The sequence below is a fragment of the Callithrix jacchus genome, chromosome 4 (genome assembly GCF_049354715.1).
Source record: "Callithrix jacchus isolate 240 chromosome 4, calJac240_pri, whole genome shotgun sequence".
Classification (NCBI taxonomy): Eukaryota; Metazoa; Chordata; class Mammalia; order Primates; family Cebidae; genus Callithrix; species Callithrix jacchus.
Genome location: NC_133505.1, coordinates 23,080,168 through 23,100,288, shown reverse-complemented (window position 1 = coordinate 23,100,288; position 20,121 = coordinate 23,080,168). Strand labels below are relative to the sequence as shown.

General features: G+C 40.3%; 1 protein-coding gene and 1 pseudogene across 8 annotated transcripts in view; both read right to left on the bottom strand.

Annotated features, from left to right (window-relative positions):
• CAGE1 (cancer antigen 1) overlaps window positions 1–20,121 on the bottom strand; it is a 56,451-nt gene that overhangs the window by 23,819 nt on the left and 12,511 nt on the right. For 5 of the 7 annotated variants that reach the window (XM_054253724.2, XM_054253719.2, XM_054253721.2 and 2 more), the window contains 6 exons: window positions 19,121–19,270; window positions 16,405–16,515; window positions 13,837–13,917; window positions 13,505–13,612; window positions 2,610–2,714; window positions 1,623–1,693 (listed from right to left, as the gene is read on the bottom strand). In XM_054253724.2, the coding sequence (XP_054109699.2) occupies window positions 1,623–1,693; window positions 2,610–2,714; window positions 13,505–13,612; window positions 13,837–13,917; window positions 16,405–16,515; window positions 19,121–19,270 (626 nt within the window). The remainder of the gene's footprint in view (window positions 1–1,622; window positions 1,694–2,609; window positions 2,715–13,504; window positions 13,613–13,836; window positions 13,918–16,404; window positions 16,516–19,120; window positions 19,271–20,121) is intronic. The other 2 variants (XM_078368423.1, XM_054253723.2) reach the window with 2 other exon arrangements.
• Window positions 9,805–11,428, bottom strand: LOC100896145 (MARCKS-related protein-like; annotated as a pseudogene). The gene is made up of 2 exons (XR_013533779.1): window positions 11,063–11,428; window positions 9,805–10,938 (listed from the first exon to the last, which is right to left on the bottom strand). The product of XR_013533779.1 is annotated as an MARCKS-related protein-like (transcript).

Below are 20,121 nucleotides of genomic sequence, written 5' to 3'. Positions count from 1 at the left end.
TATATATACACACATATATATGATGGTATACTACTCAGCATAAAAAGGAGTGAATCAACAGCATTTGCAGTGACCTGGATGAGACTGGAGACTATTATTCTAAGTAAAGTAACTCAGGAATGAAAAACCAAACATCGTTATGTTCTTATTGATATGTGGGAGGTAAGCTATGAGGACACAAAGGCATCACAATGATACAATGAGGGTTGGGCACAGTGGCTCACACCTGTAATCCCAGCACTTTGGGAGGCTAAGGCAGGTGGATCACAGAGTCAGGAGATCAAGACCAGCCTGGCCGAGATGGCGAAACCCTTCCTCTACTAAAAAATACAAAAATTAGCTGGGCATGGTGGCACTCGCCTGTAATCCCAGCTACTGGAGAGGCCGATGTAGATAATTGCTTGAACGCAGGAAGCGGAGGTTGCAGTGAGCTGAGATCGCGCCACTATACTCCAGCCTGGGTGACAGAGCAAAACTCTGTCTCAAAAAAAAAATTAAAAGGAAAAAAAGAATGATACAATGGACTCTGGGGGCTTCAGGTGAAGGATGGATGGGGGATGTGGGATAAAAGACTACAAATACGGTGCGTGTATACTGTTTGGGTGATGAGTACACCGAAATCTCACAAATTACCACTGAAGAACTTATCTAACCAAAAATTACCTGTACCACAATAACCTACGGAAAAAAAATTTTTTTAATTGAAAAAATAAAAATAACTGAGGCAAAGCATTATGACCAAAATGATAGTTCAATATTATTTTTAAAATATCAATTTTTAAATTTTGATATTTCATTAGCTTGTGATTATTGAGTGCTGGGTGAATTTCCTTGGTTATAAGCTGAAGAGGAATCAAATTTTACATCTCCTGAGTATACAATATCCTCTTCCCTCTTCAAATTTAAAACTTGCCAGTATTAGTTTGAAAAAAAATGAGATAACTGTTTTGTCATTTGTTCTGCTGAGAAACAATTGTGAAAACCAAAAGCAAACTTTCTAAGATACAAATGCATGCAGTTTAAATTATTTTGGGTGAGTCAGGCTTATAGAAAGCTCATATTAACATTAGATCTTTTGTTAAGCTGCAGTGATAGCCAGCACAGCATAAACGAAATTGGGGGAAAGATGGAAGCAGCAGCATATTAGAAACGAGGATAATGAATAAGTAAGAACTATGCAGAATTTAAAAACACAAATTTTTCAGTGTTTCATGCTGAATCTCATTCTCATGAGAGTTTATTTCCTTCTTGATATATGTATGAGTATGTTTAATTTGGTGTGCATTCAATAACTTTTTGTGAGTAAATTCTAAGCACTGCAAGATTTTACTTGAATACTATGATAATGTCCTCGAAAATTTTTTAATGTTTCTTATTAATTCCTTCATCGCCCCTTTAAATCAAAGGAGCTCTGAGAAACTTAGATGAAAATCTGGTTGCTTAACTGTTCAAGTAGTCCAGACATTAAGCGGTCTAGCTATATTAATAAGGAACAATCTTAATTCATAAAACTGTACATTTTTCTTCTTTCTAGGAGTCTGAAAAAAAAGAATTTAGAATCCAGAGAATAAGTTATTAGTAAATATTCACAAAATTAAAGATTCATTTTTTTTCCCACTTACTGTACAATCTGGGCGTGGGATATTGCGAGCCTTTGGTCAGCACATTCAATGATTTCTTCATATGATGTAACCTTGAAAAAAATCAGCTAAACTAATTATTTTTCATTCTAGAGTTTTAATTTTTTTCCTTTTTTATTACTACAAGTTGAAGTTTAATTATTTGACTATTAATGAAAGTTTCACCATAGGCAAAGCACCTTCCTTATGTTTTGAAATCAGGAATATGAAAACCAGAATTATAGTATGCCCATTCATCATGCAGAAAACAGGAAGTGCCAAAAATGGACAACAGTAATGAGTCAAGTATAATCCAGTTGTCTTCCAAATAAGTACTATATTCATCAACTACGTGTTATAGTTTATTTGGTTAAAGTTAATGCCGTTTTAATACGGTAAACTAAAACACTGAGTTGGCAAGATTTAGAATTATATCTGAAGTAGCAATACTCAGATTTTAAATTGCCAGCAGCAGAATGGATAGACACACACGACAATCTTTGATAGCTTTCAGCTAAAAGGATAATAGGGGTGTTTTATAATGTCATTATGAAGTAAAAGGGATCAATATAAATGTGCTACATCATCCCACAGACCCTTTTTAGCTCTAAAATTCTCTTAATATTTGTCACAGTTTTTAAAAGGCACAAATATTTCTGTGAGACAATCTGTACCAGGCCAGGATCAGTGTCTCAGGCCTGCAATCCTAGGACTTTGGGAGGCTGAGGCAGGAGAAATTCTTGAGACCAGGAGGTTGAGGCCAGCCTAGGCAACATACTGAGAACACATCTCCACAAAAAATAAAAAAAAAATTAGCCAGGTGTGGTGGCACATGCCTGTAATCCCAGCTACTCAGGAGACTGAGACAGGAGGCTTGCTTGAGCCCAGGGGGTTGAGGCTGCAGTGAGCTATGACTGCACTGCACTGTACTTCAGCCTGGGTAACAGAGTGAGATCTTGTCTCAAAAAACAAAAGAAAAAAAGTATGTACCTTATTTATCAAGTTGCCTAAATGTCTTTGATATTTGTCATTTTCTTCAATGAGTCTGTTGCAGTGGCTTTCTTTTGACTCTAGGACATGTTTCAATTTTGTGATCTATGGAGAAACATTAGTAAAAATACTAACCTGGAACCTGCTGTGAAAGCTACATATGGATGCCAAGAACAAATGAGAAAAGTGAGCAACACTTTATTCCAATATTCTCCTAAACCGAGTCATACCATAGGTGAAGCATGAGATGCTATGAACCAGATAATGGTTAGATTCCACTTAGAACAGATAAACAAAAATTATAATGGGGTTTTACCTTTTCTCTTTATAGTATAAAAAGCTTTTCAAATAACTGAACACCTATTGGTACATATAAATATTTTCAGCTCCAAATCTTAATTGTTGTCTTACCATATATAGCCAATGCATAGACATATTTGATTCTATATGAAGTAAAGCACTGATGTTTTCAAGTTTGAGAAATACTCTCCCTTGCATAAATGACTGCAAGTTTTTAAAAAGGTTCAGCTTAGGGGCCGGGTGCGGTGGCTCACGCCTGTAATCCCAGCACTTTGGGAGGCTGAGGCGGGCGGATCATGAGGTCAAAAGATCGAGACCATCCTGGGCAACATGGTGAAACCCCGTCTCTACTAAAAATACAAAAAAATAGCCGGGCATGGTGGCACATGCCTGTGGTCCCAGCTACTAGGGAGGCTGAGGCGGAAGAATCGCTTGAACCCAGGAGGCGGAAGTTGCAGTGAGCCGAGATTGGGACACTGCACTCTAGCCTGGTGATAGAGCAAGACTCTGTCTCAAAAAAAAAAGGTTCAGCTTAATGTAGTTCATGTTCTGACCTATGGTCCAATTTTTATTTGTAAGAAAGCCATTAAAAGTGAAAAATTATGTGACATCTAAAATTATCAGGAAATGGTATTCACAAGTTCCCCTAGCAGTTACCTTAATTTTCAAAGCAGTTATAGAAGAAAAATGAGAAAATTTTCCATAAAATAACAATGTTAAATGACTTTCAATTATCTAATGTTTTATTTTTATTTTATTAATTTTTTTGAGAAGGAGTCTTGCTCTGTTCCCCAGGCTGGAGTACAGTGGAGCGGTCTCAGCTCACTGCAACCTCCACCTCTTAGGTTCAAGTGATTCTCCTGCCTCAGCCTCCTGAGTAGATGGTATTACAGGAGCATGCCATGATGACTGGCTAATTTTTGTATTTTTAGTAGAGATGGGGGTGTCACCATGTTGGCCAGGCTGGTCTTGAACTCCTGACCTCAGGTGAGCCTCCCACCTCAGCCTCCCAAAACGCTGAGATTACAGGTGTGAGCCACCAAACCTGGCCTAATGTTTTAAATACATTTATGTGTCTGTCGTGAAGAACCCTAGAGGAATCAATGGCAGAGCAAATTTGCAGCGGAAATAGCAACTTTCTTTCTCTTATATGAATAAATTAATGAGGACAATATCAAATCAGTGGTCCTACTTCTCCAACAACATACATTATTTAAGGTACTTAATGCAGCTATTATTACTTCAATTTAACAGTTGGAACCAAAGTGAAGAACATTTAAAACATTTTTGAGGTAGAAAATGCTAGAATCTGTATTTCTCAGCTATTAATGTTGGCTCTTCTCATTGCATCTCCTCACTGGAGCGGCGAGTTCTACCCTTGGCTTCACATGCTTCATGGCACTTGACTGAAGCAATGTGGAATTCCTTCTCAGTTCCTGTTTTTTATTATAGACTTCATAGAACACTTTTAATTTTTTAATAGCTTTCAAGATCAAAGTAACAACCCTTTTAAGCTGCAGATCGATTTTTTAAAACTTGCTAACCTCAGATTAAAGAAAGAATAGCAGGGGGAGGATTCAAGATGGTTGAATAGGAACAGCTCTGGAGTGCAGTTCCCAGAAAGAACAACGCAGAGGGTGAGTGTCCACCGCATTTCCAAACAAATTTTCACTGCCCACAGACCAGGAGAATCCCGGGCTGAAAAGTGCCATGAGTTTTCAGCATGGCAGTTTCAGCCAGTGCTGGGTTGGCTCATGGAAACTCACACAAATCTGGGCATGATTTCAACTGGCACCTGCAACACCTGGGAGACAGAGCCACCCATTCAACTGAAAGGGAGTGGGCAGAGAGGGAGCCAGGTGACTTGGCTTAGTGGATAACACCCCCACAAAACAAGCAATCTAAAATGCTCTGGATTGAGAGTTTTGCAGCAAGCACAGCTGGACACAGGATAGTCCAGCTCAGTGGGGGGAAGGGTGACTACCATTACTGAGGCAGTTCACACAGCAGCTGGGCAGAGCCTGTGGCAGCTCAGCAACGCCCCTGCTGGGTAGACTGACTAGACTACTCCATGTGGGGCAGGACATCTATGAAAAAAGGCAGCAGCACAACAGGAACTTATAAATAAAGCTGATCTTCCTAGGACAGAGCACCTGGGAAAAGAGGCGGTTATGAGTTCAGCTGCAGCAGACTTAAAAGTACCTGCCCACAGCTCTGCATAGAACAATGGAGCTCCCAGCACAGCACTTGAGCTCCTATAAGGGACACACTGTCTCCTCAAGCAGCTCCCTAACCCCATATATCCAAAGAGACACCTCATAAAGGAGAGCTCAGGCTGACATCTGGCAGGTACCCTTCTAGGACAAAGATAACAGAAGAAGAAATCAGCAGCAACCCTTACTGTTCTACAGCCCCCGTGGGTGATCCCCAGGCAAGCAGGGTCTGGAGTGGACATCCAGCAGTCCTGCAGCAGAGGGGCCTGCCTGTTAGAAGCAAAACTAAGAAACAGAAAGAAAAAACTTCATCATTAACAAAAAGGACATCCACTCAGAGACCCCATCTGAAAGTCACCAACTACAAACACCACAGGTAGATAAATCCACAAAGATGGGAAGAAACCAGCGCAAAAAGGATGAAAACATGAAAAACCAGAATGCCTCTCCTCCTCCAAAGCATCACAACTCCTCACCAGCTAAGGATCAAAGACAGATGGAGAATGAATCTGATGAATTGACAGAAACAGGTTTCAGAAGGTGGGTAATAACAACCTTCTCAGAGCTAAAAGAACATGTGCTAACCCAATGCAAAGAAACTAAGAACCTAGAAAAAAGGTTAGATGAGACGCTAACTAAAATAAACAGCTTAGAGAAGAATATAAATGACTTGATGGAACTGCAAAACACAGCCTGAGAACTTCGTGAAGCATATACAAGTTTCAATAGCTGAATCGACCAAGCAGAAGAAGGGATATCAGAGACTGAAGATTAACTCATTGAAATAAAACAAGAAGACAGGAATAGAGAAAAAAGAGTAAAAAACCAACAAAGCCTCCAAGAAATATGAGATTATGTCAAAAGACCTAATCTACGCTTGATAGGTGTACCTGAATGTAACAGAGAGAATGAATCCAAGCTGGAAAACACTCTTCAGGATATTATCCAGGGGAACTTCCCCAACCTAGCAAGCCAGGCCACCATTTAAGTCCAGGAAATACAGAGACCACCACAAAGATATGCCTCAAGAAGAGCAACCCCAAGGCACATAATCATCAGATTCACCAGGGTTGAAATCAGGGAAAAAATGCTAAGGACAGCCAGAGAGAAAGTTCGGATTACCCACAAAGGGAAGCCCATCAGACTCACAGCAGGTATCTCAGCAGAAACCCTACAAGCCAGAAGAGAGTGGGGGCCAGTATTCAACATCCTTAAAGAAAAGAACTTTCAACCTAGAACTTCATATCCAGCCAAACTAAGCTTCATAAGCAAAGGAGAAAGAAAATCCTTTATGAACAAGCAATTGCTCAGAGATTTTGTCCCACCCCAGGCCTGCCTTACAAGAGCTCCTGAAAGAAGCACTAAACAAGGAAACGAACAACCAGTACCAGCCACTCCAAAAATGTACCAAATGACACAATGAAAAAAATGCGTCAACTAATGGGCAAAACATCCAGCTAGCATCAAAATGGCAGGATCAAATTCACACTTAACAATATTAACCTTAAATGTAAATGGGCTAAATGCCCCAATCAAAAGACACAGACTGGCAAACTGGATTAAAAGTCAAAACCCATCAGTGTGCTGTATTCAGGAAACCCATCTCATGTGTAAGGACACACATAGGCTCAAAATAAAGGGATGAAGGAAGATTTATTTTTATTTATTTATTTATTTTTGAAAGAAAGAAAAAAAAGGAGTGAAGGAGAGAAAGAAAGAGGAAGAAAAAGAAGGAGAGAGAATGGGAATGTAGCTTTATTCTAAAAATGGGTATTAATAATGGCCGATCAATATTTTGTGTATTTAAGGTGGAGAATATATATTTTGTGTATTTAAAGTGGAGAGCTCTATAAATATTTATTGAGTTTACTTGTTCCTGATCTGAGTTCAAGTCCTGGATATCCTCATTAATTTTCTGTCTCGTTGAGTCTAAATCTCTTTATGAGTCTTATGTATCTGGGTGTTAGGATCATTAGCTCTTATTGTTGCATTGATCCTTTTACCACTATATCTTTGTTGCTTTGAAATCTATTTTATCAGATGAGAGAATTGCAACTCCTGCTTTTTATTTATTTATTTATTTTTGCCCTTCATTTGTTGGTAAATCTTTCTCCAACCCTTTGTTTTAAGTCTTTGTGTATTTTGGATGTGAAATGGGTCTGGATGTAGCATACTGTTAGATTTTGGCTGTATCTTTTGACTGGGGGATTTAGTCAACTTAAATTTAGGGTTACTGCCATTTGATGTTAACTGGCTATTTTATCCATTCGTTGATGTAAATTCTTCTTTATGTTGATGCTCTTTACTTTTTGATATATTTTTAATGGATTTTTAATGGGATGGAGGAAGATTTATCCAGCAAATGGAGAGCAAAAAAAAGCAAGAGTTGCAATCCTAGTCTCTGATAAAATGGACTTTAAACCAACAAAGATCAAAAGAGACAAAGAAGGGCGTTACATAATGGTAAAAGGATCAATGCATCAAGAAGAGCTAATGATCCTAACTATATATGAACCCAATAAAGGAGCACCCAGGTACATAAAGAAAGTTCTTAATGACCTCCGTTTTTTTGCATTTGCTGAAGAGTGATTTACTTCCAAGTATGTGGTCAGTTTTAGAGTAGGTGTGATGTGGTACTGAGTAGAATGTATATTCTGTGGATTTGGGGTGAATTCTATAGGTATCTATTAGGTTTGCTTGGCCCAGATCTGAGTTCAAGGCCTGGAATATCCCTTGCTGTTTTCTGATTTGGGCTATTTATTATAAATAAAGCTACAAAGACCTCATACATCTTTGTATGAACATATGCTTTCACTCTCTCAGGTAAATATCTTGGAGTAGGAGAGGCACAGTGTCTCATGTCTATAATCCCAATGCTTTGGGAGGTGGGAGGATTGCTTGAGCCCAGGAGTTTAAGGCTAGACTAGGCAACATAGTAAGACTCCATCTTCACAAAAAAAAAAAAAAAAAAAAAAAAAAAATTTCATTGGCTAGGGCTGGTGATGTGCACCTGTAGTCCCAGGTATTCTGGAGGGTGAGGTGGGAGACTGCAGTGAGCCAAATGTTTTCCAAAGTGGTTGTACGATTTTACATCCCAACCAGTAGTGAATGAGAGTTGTATTTGCTCCACATTCTCTCCAAGCTTTGGTAGTCAGTCTTTTTAATTTTAGATATTCTAGAAGGGGTACAGTGGTATTCACTGTGGTTTTAACTTGCATCTTGATGTTATCTCTCCCACCTCTTCAGCACCTCCTTTCCTGTGTGGCCTGCCCGTGTGTGCTGTAGCACAGAGCACAGACGCAGACCCACGGAAGTGGTGATGGGCCTCACTGACTGCCTTGAAGATGTAGGCCCTAAGGTCAGGGATGAGTTAGGCAGAGGCTGAATGCCTGCGTTGGGTCATGTCCACAGCAACAGACATTTGACACAGTAGAAGAGGAAGTCCTCTTGGAGAGCTGCTACCTGGGCAGTGTGGACAACAGCCACCAAGAGGCAGAGAAGCCAGAATGAGGTTCACTCAGTCCAGGTGGGACTGCTCCGTCATAAGCCCTCCAGAGAAAGATATCCTGGGTTTGGTCCTCTCTGTATCCCAGATTGGTGGACATAGTTCCAAGTTAATAACATTTTAACATATTAAGTTGCTTCAATATATTATGAGGCACTGAAATCCAAATCACTAAACAATTGAGGTCAACACATCTTGTATTTACTTTCTGTTGCTGCTATCACAAATTATCACACACTTAGTGGCTTCACACAACACAAAGTCATTATCTTACAGTTCTGTAAGTGGGAAATCTGGCACAGGTGTCACTGGGCTAAAGTCAGTGTTAACAGGGCTATGTTCCTTTCTGGAGGCCTTAAGGGAGACTTTCCAGCTTCTAAAGGCTGCCCATATATTTTGCGTAGGTCCCCTCCCTTCATCTTCACAGCCAGCAAGTGTTGTACTTTGAATATTCTTTAGCAGTCAAATCTCCCTCTGACATGTCTGAGCAAGGTCCTCTACTTTTAAGAACTTGTGATTACAATGGACCAACCCTGATAATGCAGAATAATCTACCTGTGCATCTCCATGCCCTTGATTTAATCATATCTGCAAAGTCCATTTTGTCATGTTCTGGGGACTACGGTGTGGAAATCTTTCAGGTGCCATTATCCTGCTACCACACACCTGAGGCCTTCCATGATTTGAGATGCAGGTGGCCTGGCCATATGGCAAAGCCAGTGTATTTAGCTCTATCTAGGTCATAATTCAAGGTTTCCCACGAGGCTTTTACTTACATTAACACATTTTCCTCATATAGGGTTGTCTTACATTCTGGTAGTGTCAGCTTAGAAAGAAAGTATGTCAAGGTAGACACCAAAGAACAACTCAGTAAAAGTAATTTTGCGAGGGCCAAAATAGTATGTTCCAAGCAGCAGCTTTCAGATCATCAACGTGATTCAGGTTATGACTCTTTCTTAAGTGGAAAAATGAATTTATGACCAACATAAAAAAATGAAATAGAACAGAACAAAACAGAATTTAAAAACACAATGTTTCAGCTGTGTGTGTGTCTGCATATAAATATTTCAGCACGATGTAAAATGTATTTTTTTTAAACTGAGGATTACTACCAGAGGAATGAAAAAACTGCAAAGATAATCCTTCAGAGATGCAGCTCTTAAACAAGCTCTTTTTTTTTTTTTTTTTTTTTAAAGCACCATTAAAGGGATGACATTTATTCCTTTTCCAAATGTTACAGTAAAACCAGGTGGAAGAGAATGGTTTTAGCAGTTAGAAAAAAAAAAAGTACAAATCTGGGGTTTGGCCATTGAAAGTTATTTACAACAATGGGAGAAAAACAGACAACAAGAAGTTGTTTCACATTGCAGACCTCCCCTACCCCAAAGCCTAATACTTGCTTACCAAGTCAAAAAAGAGACACAGTTGATTCACAAGCTGGAGGTTTGAACTTGAGTAAGACATTTATAAAAACCTAGACGGGGCAGTGTCCTCCCCAGCCCAGGTGCCACTAGGCACAGCACAAGAGACTAAAAACAACAGGGGAAGGCTGGACACTCAAGGTTTGGGACTATAAGCACCCCACTTCTGGCTCAGGGATTTGGGGAGTAGGGTAAACAAAACCTACTTGGAAAAGAATTGAGGAAGAAAACCAACAATTGCCTTATGCAGGGGTGGGGACAGGGAAGGAGGTAGGGCCAGGGACAGGAGCATTTCACATCACTAACCTAACTTGGGAAGCTGTAAGGGACCATCTTCAACTGGCCTAAAGAGGAGAACCAGATGACTGATGGGAGAATCCACAGGAGGGAGAGGAGGAAAGGGAACGTGGCTGGGAGGTGGCAATAGCCCCTTTCTTTCTGGGCACAGGAAGGCAGCCAGGGCACCAGGTCAGGCAGTGACCTCACAAGGACAGCACAGTTTTTGCGGCTTAGAGATCACCCATCTGCCCCCACCTAGCTACTCATTCTGCTCAGCTGGTGTAGGGCCACTCTCCGGCCCTGAGGGACTGGATGGCTCTGTAGCCTGGGGCTCTGCCTCTTCTTCTGAGGCCGCACTAGCCTCTGCCCCCTTGGCCTTGGGGCTCCTGGCTCTCAGGGGTGGCAGCAGCCTTCCCTTCCTGGGCAGTGCCCTCACCCTCGTCGCTGCAGGCACCGATCTCCCTCTGCTCCTGCTCTTCCTCTGTGGGTGAGGAGGCAGAAGAATCACCCCCACCCTCCTTCCTATTTCTCTTGAAGGACAGGCCGCTCAATTTGAAAGGCTTCTTGAAAGAGAATTTCTTCTTCTTCTTGGGGGTCTCATTGGGAGGGACCTCCCCCTTGGCCTCAGCACTCTGGCTAGGGGGCGCTGGCTCTCTTGAAGGACAGGCCGCTCAATTTGAAAGGCTTCTTGAAAGAGAATTTCTTCTTCTTCTTGGGGGTCTCATTGGGAGGGACCTCCCCCTTGGCCTCAGCACTCTGGCTAGGGGGCGCTGGCTCGATAGCATCGCCAGTGGCTCCTGCTGCCTCATCTGTTCCGTTCACAGGGGGCGACTCCCCTTCACCCTTGGCGGATAAGTCTCCATTGCTTTTCACGTGGCCATTCTCCTGGCCGTTGGCCTTCGCCGGGGAAGCGCCTGCTGCCTCCTCGGTGGTCACGTCGCCCCGGGGAGCCTTGGAGCTCTGGCTACCCATGATGGGGGTCTGCTGGGGGGCGCCCGGAGCTGCCCCGGGCTCGCGCCGCAAGGAATAGTACGGCGGGGTCGGCCAGGCCGGCAGAGGGGTGGGGCTGGCGCCCGAGGGGGAGGGGTGTCGGGGGAAGCCGAGCTGCACCTCCGCTCCGCGCCAGAATGCCCTAAACAAGCTTTCTTTCTTTCTTTTTTTTTTTTTTTTTTTGAGACGAAGTTTACCTCTTGTTACTCCAGGCTGGAGTGCAATGGCACGATCTCCGCTCACTGCAACCTCCACCTCCTGGGATCAGGCAATTCTCCTGCCTCAGCCTCCTGAGTAGCTGGGATTACAGGCACGCACCACCATGCCCAGCTAATTTTCTGTATTTTTGGTAGCGACGGGGTTTCACCATGTTGACCAGGATGGTCTCGATCTCTTGACCTTGTGATCCATCCGCCTCGGCCTCCCAAAGTGCTGGGATTACAGGCGGGAGCCACTGGGCCCGGCCAACAAGCTCTTTCTAAGAGCTGGTCAGGAAATAGATTGATGTGATATCCTTCAGCAAGGTTCCCTAGTGCAAATATTGTTTCCCATACTTGCTTTAGAATGAAAATTAGGAACATCAGAACCAGGAAGGTGAGGAATAGGGTCAGAGTACTAGAAGGACTACTGTAAAATGCCAGGATGCTTTAGAGAACAAGAAAACAGATGGTAAGGTTGACATATTCTTATGTAAACTAAAGATGTCAGATTCCATCTGGCTGGACAGTCCTTCCACCTGTGTGACCCAAGTTCTAGTGATGACCCTAGTCTCTTCCTTAGGAGGTTGGTCAATGGCAGAGAGGCCCGCCAACCATAAAGTATACAAAACCCTTTTTGTCTTGAAAATTTTCACACAAGACTAAAGAATAATATAATGAACCTCCATATTTCTATCACATAACTTCAACAATTATCCACATTTTCTATTCCTACTATGCTACCTTTTTGTTCTACTGGAGTCCTTTAAAGCAAACCTTGTCATCATATTAATTCACTCATAAATACTTTCAAAATGTAATAACTAACAGGCTGGGCGCAGTGGCTCATACCTGTAATTCCAGCACTTTGGGAGGCTGAGGTGGGCAGATCACCTGAGCTCAGGAGTTCATGACTAGCCTGAAACCCTGCCTCTACTAAAAAATACAAAAATTAGCTAAGCATGGTGGCAGGTGCCTATAATTTCAGCCACTTAGGAGTCTGATGCAGGAGAATCACTTGAACCTGAGAGGCAGAGGTTGCAGTGAGCCAAGATTGTGCCACTGCACTCCAGCAGGGCAACAGAGGGAGATTCTGTCTCAAAAAAAACCCAAATGTAATACTAACAGATAAGGATTTTAAAACACAATCATACCACTATCACATCTATTAAAATAAATGATAATTTCTTAATTTCTTTTCTAGATTCCTTAGTAGCAGGTTTTATGTTTTGTTTTGCTTTCTATCTCCTTAGTGATTAGCTTGTTTAATCTTTTCTGGGAAGTCAGTAATTGCTTCTTAAATGAAAAAAAAATTAGAAAAGAGGAAAGCTTTGAACCTTCACATTATTAGACACTTTCTTTTCTATTAAAGGTGAATATATATCTAATGAATTTAGTAGAGAATGCTATTTTTTAATCATTTAAAAAATATGATGGTAGACTTAGCTAATTAACGCCTATAAAAATTCATTATGTTACTGAATTTTTAGCCATTTTCATTTAATGAGATCCAACTGAATTCCTAAATTGGTCTATAACTAGATTCTAAGATCACATTTTCATTTTCTTCTAACATATTTTTCCTATTTTATCTGCCTTTATCTTTACAATGCCATCTAAAGTCAACTATGAGTGTTAGTTCCTAAAGCACACCTTAAACACGGTTGTTGTACACAGCTACACTGTAGCATATGCAAGAGTATTAAGTGTACTTCATTTACTATGAAAAAACAGCATGCATTTTTTAATTTATGCATTTGGAAAGAAATAAATCTGGTTAAACAGAAGCGAGGTAGAACAATATTTAAAATTTCAAAATCCAAAAATGCAAACTTCAATTCTATATTCTTATGGGTAAATAATGCCACAATACCAGTGTGTGACCATTTTAATAAGGCCAATTTTTTGAAGGATGATAATTTCTTAAACTTGTTAGTAAAATAACGTAGTGTATAAAAATAATAGCAAGGCAACAAAAGGTCTTCCTTACCAGGAAATCAAGCTCCTCATTTAGACTGTGGTACTTATCCAGTTTGGCTCCCAGCAAGGTAGTTACATATCGGACACTCTTGGCTTCATCTGAATCACAGTCTGTGACCTGAGATTAAATATATTTCCTCTCACTTTCAATAGTTTCATATTCCTTGGAATATTTGACAGTAAGTACTTTATTAGTTTAAAAGTCAAAGAGATTGTCAGTGGCTGGAATCATAAGTGTAGAACTTAGAACTAGAAGGACTTCAACAAATTTACCAAAAGAACATAAATATCTGAAATTGTACATTCTTATGTTAAAGACAGTATATAGTATATTAAGCTCACCTCAGTAGTATGATCTTGAAATGATTTTTCATTAGCAATTAACTCTCTAAAGGTTGTGATTCTATCTTTATGTTTGAGTAGCTAAAAAAAGAAAAACATTTTGTATTTTAGAGAGGAAATACAACTACATTCCAATATTTATAATAATAAAACCATGCACAGTCTAACCTCTAGCCTTCAAAAAACATATGAAAAAAATATTTTTACAGCTGTCATTAGGAAAAATTCACACAGTAGGTCTAAGACTGCTAGGCTTAGAGAGGCCTGCTGGCAAAGCTGCCTGTGACTAGCATTTGGAAAGGGGCTGCGGGAAGTTTTCCACCATTCTCTGATGTAAGTGGCTTATGGTGCTTAACCTACTTGCCCAAAGCATTTCAGTTAAGCTGAGCATCTGCTTTCCTTCCAGGGGACTAGAATTTTGATACATACTAGGCAGAGGATGCTTATGTGAACAGCTCCTGATAAAAACCTAGGGCATTGGATCTCTAAGAAGTCTCACTGGTAGCACTGCATCTGTGGTTACAACTCATTGCTGGGGCGAATGAAATGCATCCCATGTAACTCCATGAGGACTCTTGGGAGCTTGCGTCTTGCTTCCTCTGGATGATGCTCCTGTGTCTTTCCCTTGGCTGATTTTGCTTTGTACCCTTTGCTGTGGTAAGTCACAGCAGTTTGGACGACTCACAGTCCTTCAGCAAATCATCAAACCTGGGATGGTTTTGGAGTCTCCAAGGAGTTATCCTAACATACAATTGTTGTTACAGTCAGGCTATTAAAATTCTTCTTTAAAAAAAAAAATTAGCCAATGGGTGTAATTTATAATCATTTCTTATTTGTTCCTTCAGTATAATAATCTTAATATCCAATATTCAAACTGTTCCAAAATGATTAGTGAAGTGTGGGGCACAAAATATTTTTTATTATTTATTATGAAAACTTTACAATATTTAAAATAGAGAAAAAAACTTTAATGAACCCCATGTAACTATCATTCAGCTTCAATAACTAATAGCTAATGGTCAATGTCATTTATATCTTCAATCACTGCCATCTTCCCTCCAACCCCCTTCATTGAATCAAACTGCAGACATCATATCACCTGTCAGTACTTCCGTAATTACACAGAAATTAACCAAAATAATATAAATATCTGAAGTAAATATTTTTGAAGTTTTTTGTTTATTTGCTTTTTGTCATTTTTGTTGTTTGTTTATTTTGAGACAGGGTTTTAGACTTGCCTCAATACAGCCTCAACCTCCCTGCACTCAGGTGATCCTCACACCTCGGCCTCTGGAATAGCTGGGACACAGGTGTGTGCCACTTGTGTCCTGGCTAATTTTTGTACTTTTTGTAGAGATGGAGTTTCCCCACGTTGTCCAGGCTGGTCTCAAACCCCTGGGCTCAGATCATCCACCTGCCTCAGCCTCCCAAAATTCTGGGATTACAGGCGTGAGCAACTGTGCCCAGCCTGAAATGTTATTTTTGTAATATCCTCAGTTGGGCTTATTTTTGAAAGCTGTTTACAGAAGTGGAAGCTAGTCGTTTCTCTGCATGGCTGCGCTCATACCTTGGCCCTGTCCTCCACAGGCTGGCTAGGAGGCAGAGAGATTCCCCAGGAACCTCTGCAACATATCAGTTCAGACAAGTGCTACAGAACCGAATTTGTTATGACCCAAGATTCCAGGTTTGAATTTGTTTTGATTCCTTTAACCAGATAAAGTTGTCATTTCTGCATTCCTCTCAGATTCAAAATGGTACAATTTGACATCCTGTTATAACATTCCCTATTTAATTCTCTTCATTTTATCTTTCAATCTCTAAACCACCACACTAAGTAAAGAGTAATTGAGGCTGGGTGTGGGGGCTCACACCTGTCATCCCAGAACTTTGGGAGGCCAAGGCAGATGGATCACCTGAGGTTAGGAGTTTGACATCAGCCTGGTCAACATGGTGAAACCCTGTCTCTGCCAAAATACCAAAAATACAAAAATTAGCTGGACATGGTGGCATGCACTGGTAATCCCAGCTACTTGGGAGGCTGAGGCAAGAGAATCTCTTGAACATGGAAGGTGGAGGTTGCGGTGAGCCGAGATCACATCATTGAACTCCAGCCTGGGTGACAGAGCAAGACTCTGTCTCAAAAGAAGAGCAAAGCAAAGGAAAGGGAAGGAAAGAGAAGAGTAACTAAAGAAAATCCAAGAACCTCTGCCCTTACCCTTCACCCACCTGAGAAATAAAATTGTTTTCAATGTTTCTATTATTCCAAAGGATGAAGTTTGAAATTGAGCTAAGAAAGTCAAAATAAACTACACTTCAGGAATCAGTACTACTGTGCAAAAATGAAAAAAATTATTATACTAAATCTTTTGTAGGTGAATGAGATTTTCCAATAGAGACAAGTAATAAAACAAGTCAAATGTTGAACATTTTATTTCTTTAGTGAGGGGCACAGTAAGACCAATCTGGCCCCCAAAATAATGTTTAAAATGATTCCAACTTTAACAGTACCTTTTAACTATTTTTTCACTGAAAATAATATAATTTTTAGATGAATAATAAATATAATACCTCTTTATCTAAAGTTTTCTTTTTAAGATGGAGACTCTTCAGTTTTCGCAGCATTATATCACTAACTTTCTCACTCTCTTCGAAATGTTCAGCATCAGAGTTGGTGACGTCCTAAGGGTAAGAGTTTCAGAAACTAGATGAAAAAGTTTTTAGGAAAGCTAAAACAAGGCCAAAAAATGCATGAGAAACAAAAAATCTTCCAATAAATAAGCAAGTCCAAAGAGGTAAAATCATAGTAAACTCCATTTTTCAATTACTCATCAGAAGGCATCTAATACAGGATTAGTACGGAAAGACTTCCTTTTTTTTTTTTGAGTTAGTATTTCGCTCTTTCACCTAGGCTGGAGTGCAGTGGTGCAATCTTGGCTCACTGCAACCTCCACCCTCTGAATTCAAGCGATTGCCTGCCTCAGCCTCCCAAGTAGCTGGGATTACAGGTGCCTACCACCACACCTGGTTAATTTTTGTATTTTTAGTACAGATGAGGTTTCACCATGTTAGCCAGGCTGGTCTCAAACTCCTGACCTCAGGTGATCTACCTGCCTCAGCCTCCCAAACTGCTGGGATTACACATGTGGGCCACTGCGGCTGGCCCAAGACTTCATATTGATTCTCACTTGTACATGTCATTATTGGAACAGACTCATGTAGTTCCCAGGAAGGTAATATTCATCTATAATAACTATGCATGCTTACATATTAATACGTACATTCCCCTTCCTTAGTCTAGTCAGTTTACAAATTTGAATTTAAACAGATTGTTATACTTGACACCAGAACAATCAGACATCTCAACAGTACTAAAACTCTAGGTATTTTAAGGGTACCCTGAATGAAGGTACTTGTCCCAATATAACGTAGGGGTCAAAAGTGCATAGGTTGTGTCTGAGTTATGTGACTTAATCATATGTGAGACTTTGGACAAATAAACTTAACTATTCTAACCCTTGGTTTGTTTCTCTGTGTTAAAAAAAAAAAAAAAAAGCCTAAGAATACAAAGAATGATGTAAGGATTGAATGAGATAATCCATGAAAATCAGGACAGGAAAGTAAAGTGCTCCCAAGAAAAGATCAGGAAATCAGTAAATACTTGATGAGTGCCCATTATGAAATTAAACCTATATTAGGTATTAGGCACGGCTAATATGCCTCGTTACATACAAGCCTCTGATCTTGAAGGCTTCTGTTCCAGTGGGGGTAGGAGGTACAGAATAAGGAAACAGAGAATATTTCTTTGGGGCAGGATGAGATCTAAGAAGGCTGGTGACATGCCCTATCATTGAGAAGTCTGGAGAAAAGAAGCAACCAGCAAATAAGACTGTGAAAGAAAAGCAGCCAGCACCGAGACAGAGGAAACCTGAGCAAATATGGTGAATAAGCAAACGTTTGCAGGGACAAGGTGGGGTGGAGAAGTTTGCAGCAAAGAATAATCTGTGCCACATCCAAATCCAAATATTATCAGCACCACAGGAAAGGTAAAACATTAAAAAAAAAAGATGTAAAAAATTTAAATATTAAAAAAACAAAATTTAGGTGGACAGAGCCTGTGGGCTACCACTTTGCGATCTCCATATAAAATGTTTGGTCCAGTTTCTAGCATGCAACACACACTAGTTCTCAATAAATTTTAGCTACTATAAAACAGAAATAGGATTTGTGTTGGATCAAGAACATAACAAACCCACATCCCCAATTTCTGGCTCAGATGAGTGCACTTAAGATCTAAGAAATGTACAATAATAGAAGAGGAAGAAAGAGAGCTAGCCAGTTTTAGAATCTATTGAGTGCATGTCCTTTATTTATTTTTTTATTTTTATTATTTTTTTTGAGATGGAGTCTCACTCTGTTGCCAGACTGGAGTGCAGTGGCTCGATCTTGGTTCACTCCGTCTCCTGGATTCAAGTGATTCTCCTGCCTCAGCCTCCCAAGTAGCTGGGATTACAGGCTCACACAATCACTCCTGGCTAATTTTTGTATTTTTAGTAGAGATGGGGTTTCACCATGTTGGCCAGGCTGGTCTCGAACTCCTGAGCTCAGGTGATCCACCTGCCTCGACCTCCCAAAGTGCTGGGATTACAGGCGTAAGCCACCACACCTGGCGGCCATGCATGTCATTTAATTAGTTATTTTCATTAAATGCAGTGCTTATAGGCTCCGAGGACAGCAGTATCATTCCCCCATCTTAAAGATGAGGAAACTGAAGTAGAGGTTAGGTTACTTGGCCAAGTTACACAGCTAGGAAATGATGAAGCTGGCATGTCAACTCCTCTGACAGCATCTTCACTTTTTATTCTACTAATGTACACAACTCTACACTGCCCTTCCTCCATTCATAACCAAAAGCGATATTTAGATTGGGCAAACAGTTCATTAATGTGAACAATTACTAATCACTAGGCACAGACTGACCCAGAGTACAAGACTACTGCTCTGGGAGGGCATCTCTGAAATGTGGGAAGTACTAAATAAAGGGGTTCTCTTTATCTTATTACATTTTATCTTTCTGTACACTTGTGAAAATTAGGTGTTCAAGAAAGTAAACAGAAAGAAGGCATGGGGCAAAGAAGGGCTAACTGGATGGCTTAGGGGTCTGTATTTTTTCTTCAATTCTTCATTTTTTTCTTCCACAACTTAATTCCTTTATTTCCTCTCTTTTAGTCCAACTCCAGTATTTATTCCTCCCCTACTAAAATATCTGATATATATGTTTTATTACCTGGCACGTAAGACGTCTTACCATCAGAGCCAGAAGTCTGTGCACTTCGGAGTCCAGCTGAGAAGATCTTTTGCTATCGTCAGGATTCAGGCTCTTTTCTTCACAAGGTAAGCAATCCGGGAGCAGGTTAGACTGTGTCATTTTTGTATCCTACATGCACATAATTCACATTTGTCAAAATAAAGATGAAGAACCTGAAATGTCTTTTAAGTAAAATGCTGAATGAATGGAATCCCACATTTAAAAACCTTGGGTGATAGTTCTCAAACTTTTTGACCTTAGGATCCCTTTAGAAATTAAAACTGAGGATATTTAAAAATATTTGCTTACTAATTCTTTTAAAGCAGCAATAAATCCATTATGCATAAACAGAAATAACAATTTATTTATTGATTGATTTTTGAGGCAGGGTCTCAACCTGTCACACAGGTGGGAGTGCAGTAGTGGGAACACGGCTCACTGCAGCCTCAAATGCCTAGGCTCACACAATCCTCCCACCTCAGCCTCCCCAGTAGCTAAAACCACAGGTGCATGCCACCACGCCAAGCTAATTTTTCAAATTTTTTATAGAGATCGGGTCTTGCCATGTTGTCCAGGCTGGTCTTGAACTCCTGGGCTCAAGCAATGTTCTTGCCTTGGCCTCCCAAAGTGCTAGAATTACAAGTATGAACCACAGTGCCCAACCAATAACCATTTTTAAATAAAACAATTATCACATTTTTCAAAACAAAAAAGTGAAAATGTGGCACTGTTTTACATTTTTTGCAAATATTTTTAATGCTGGCTTAATTGAAGACAACTGGATTCTCATATTTGCTTCACACATTCCATCAGTCATGAGAGCAATTACATCATCACACATCAGGTAGCTTCTGGAAAACTCCACTGTACACATGTGAAAAAATGAGAGTAAAAAGGGCAATGTCTTAATATTACTATAAAAATACTTTTGATTTCACAGATACTCCCAGACCATATTTAGAGAAAAGAGAACTAGAGTT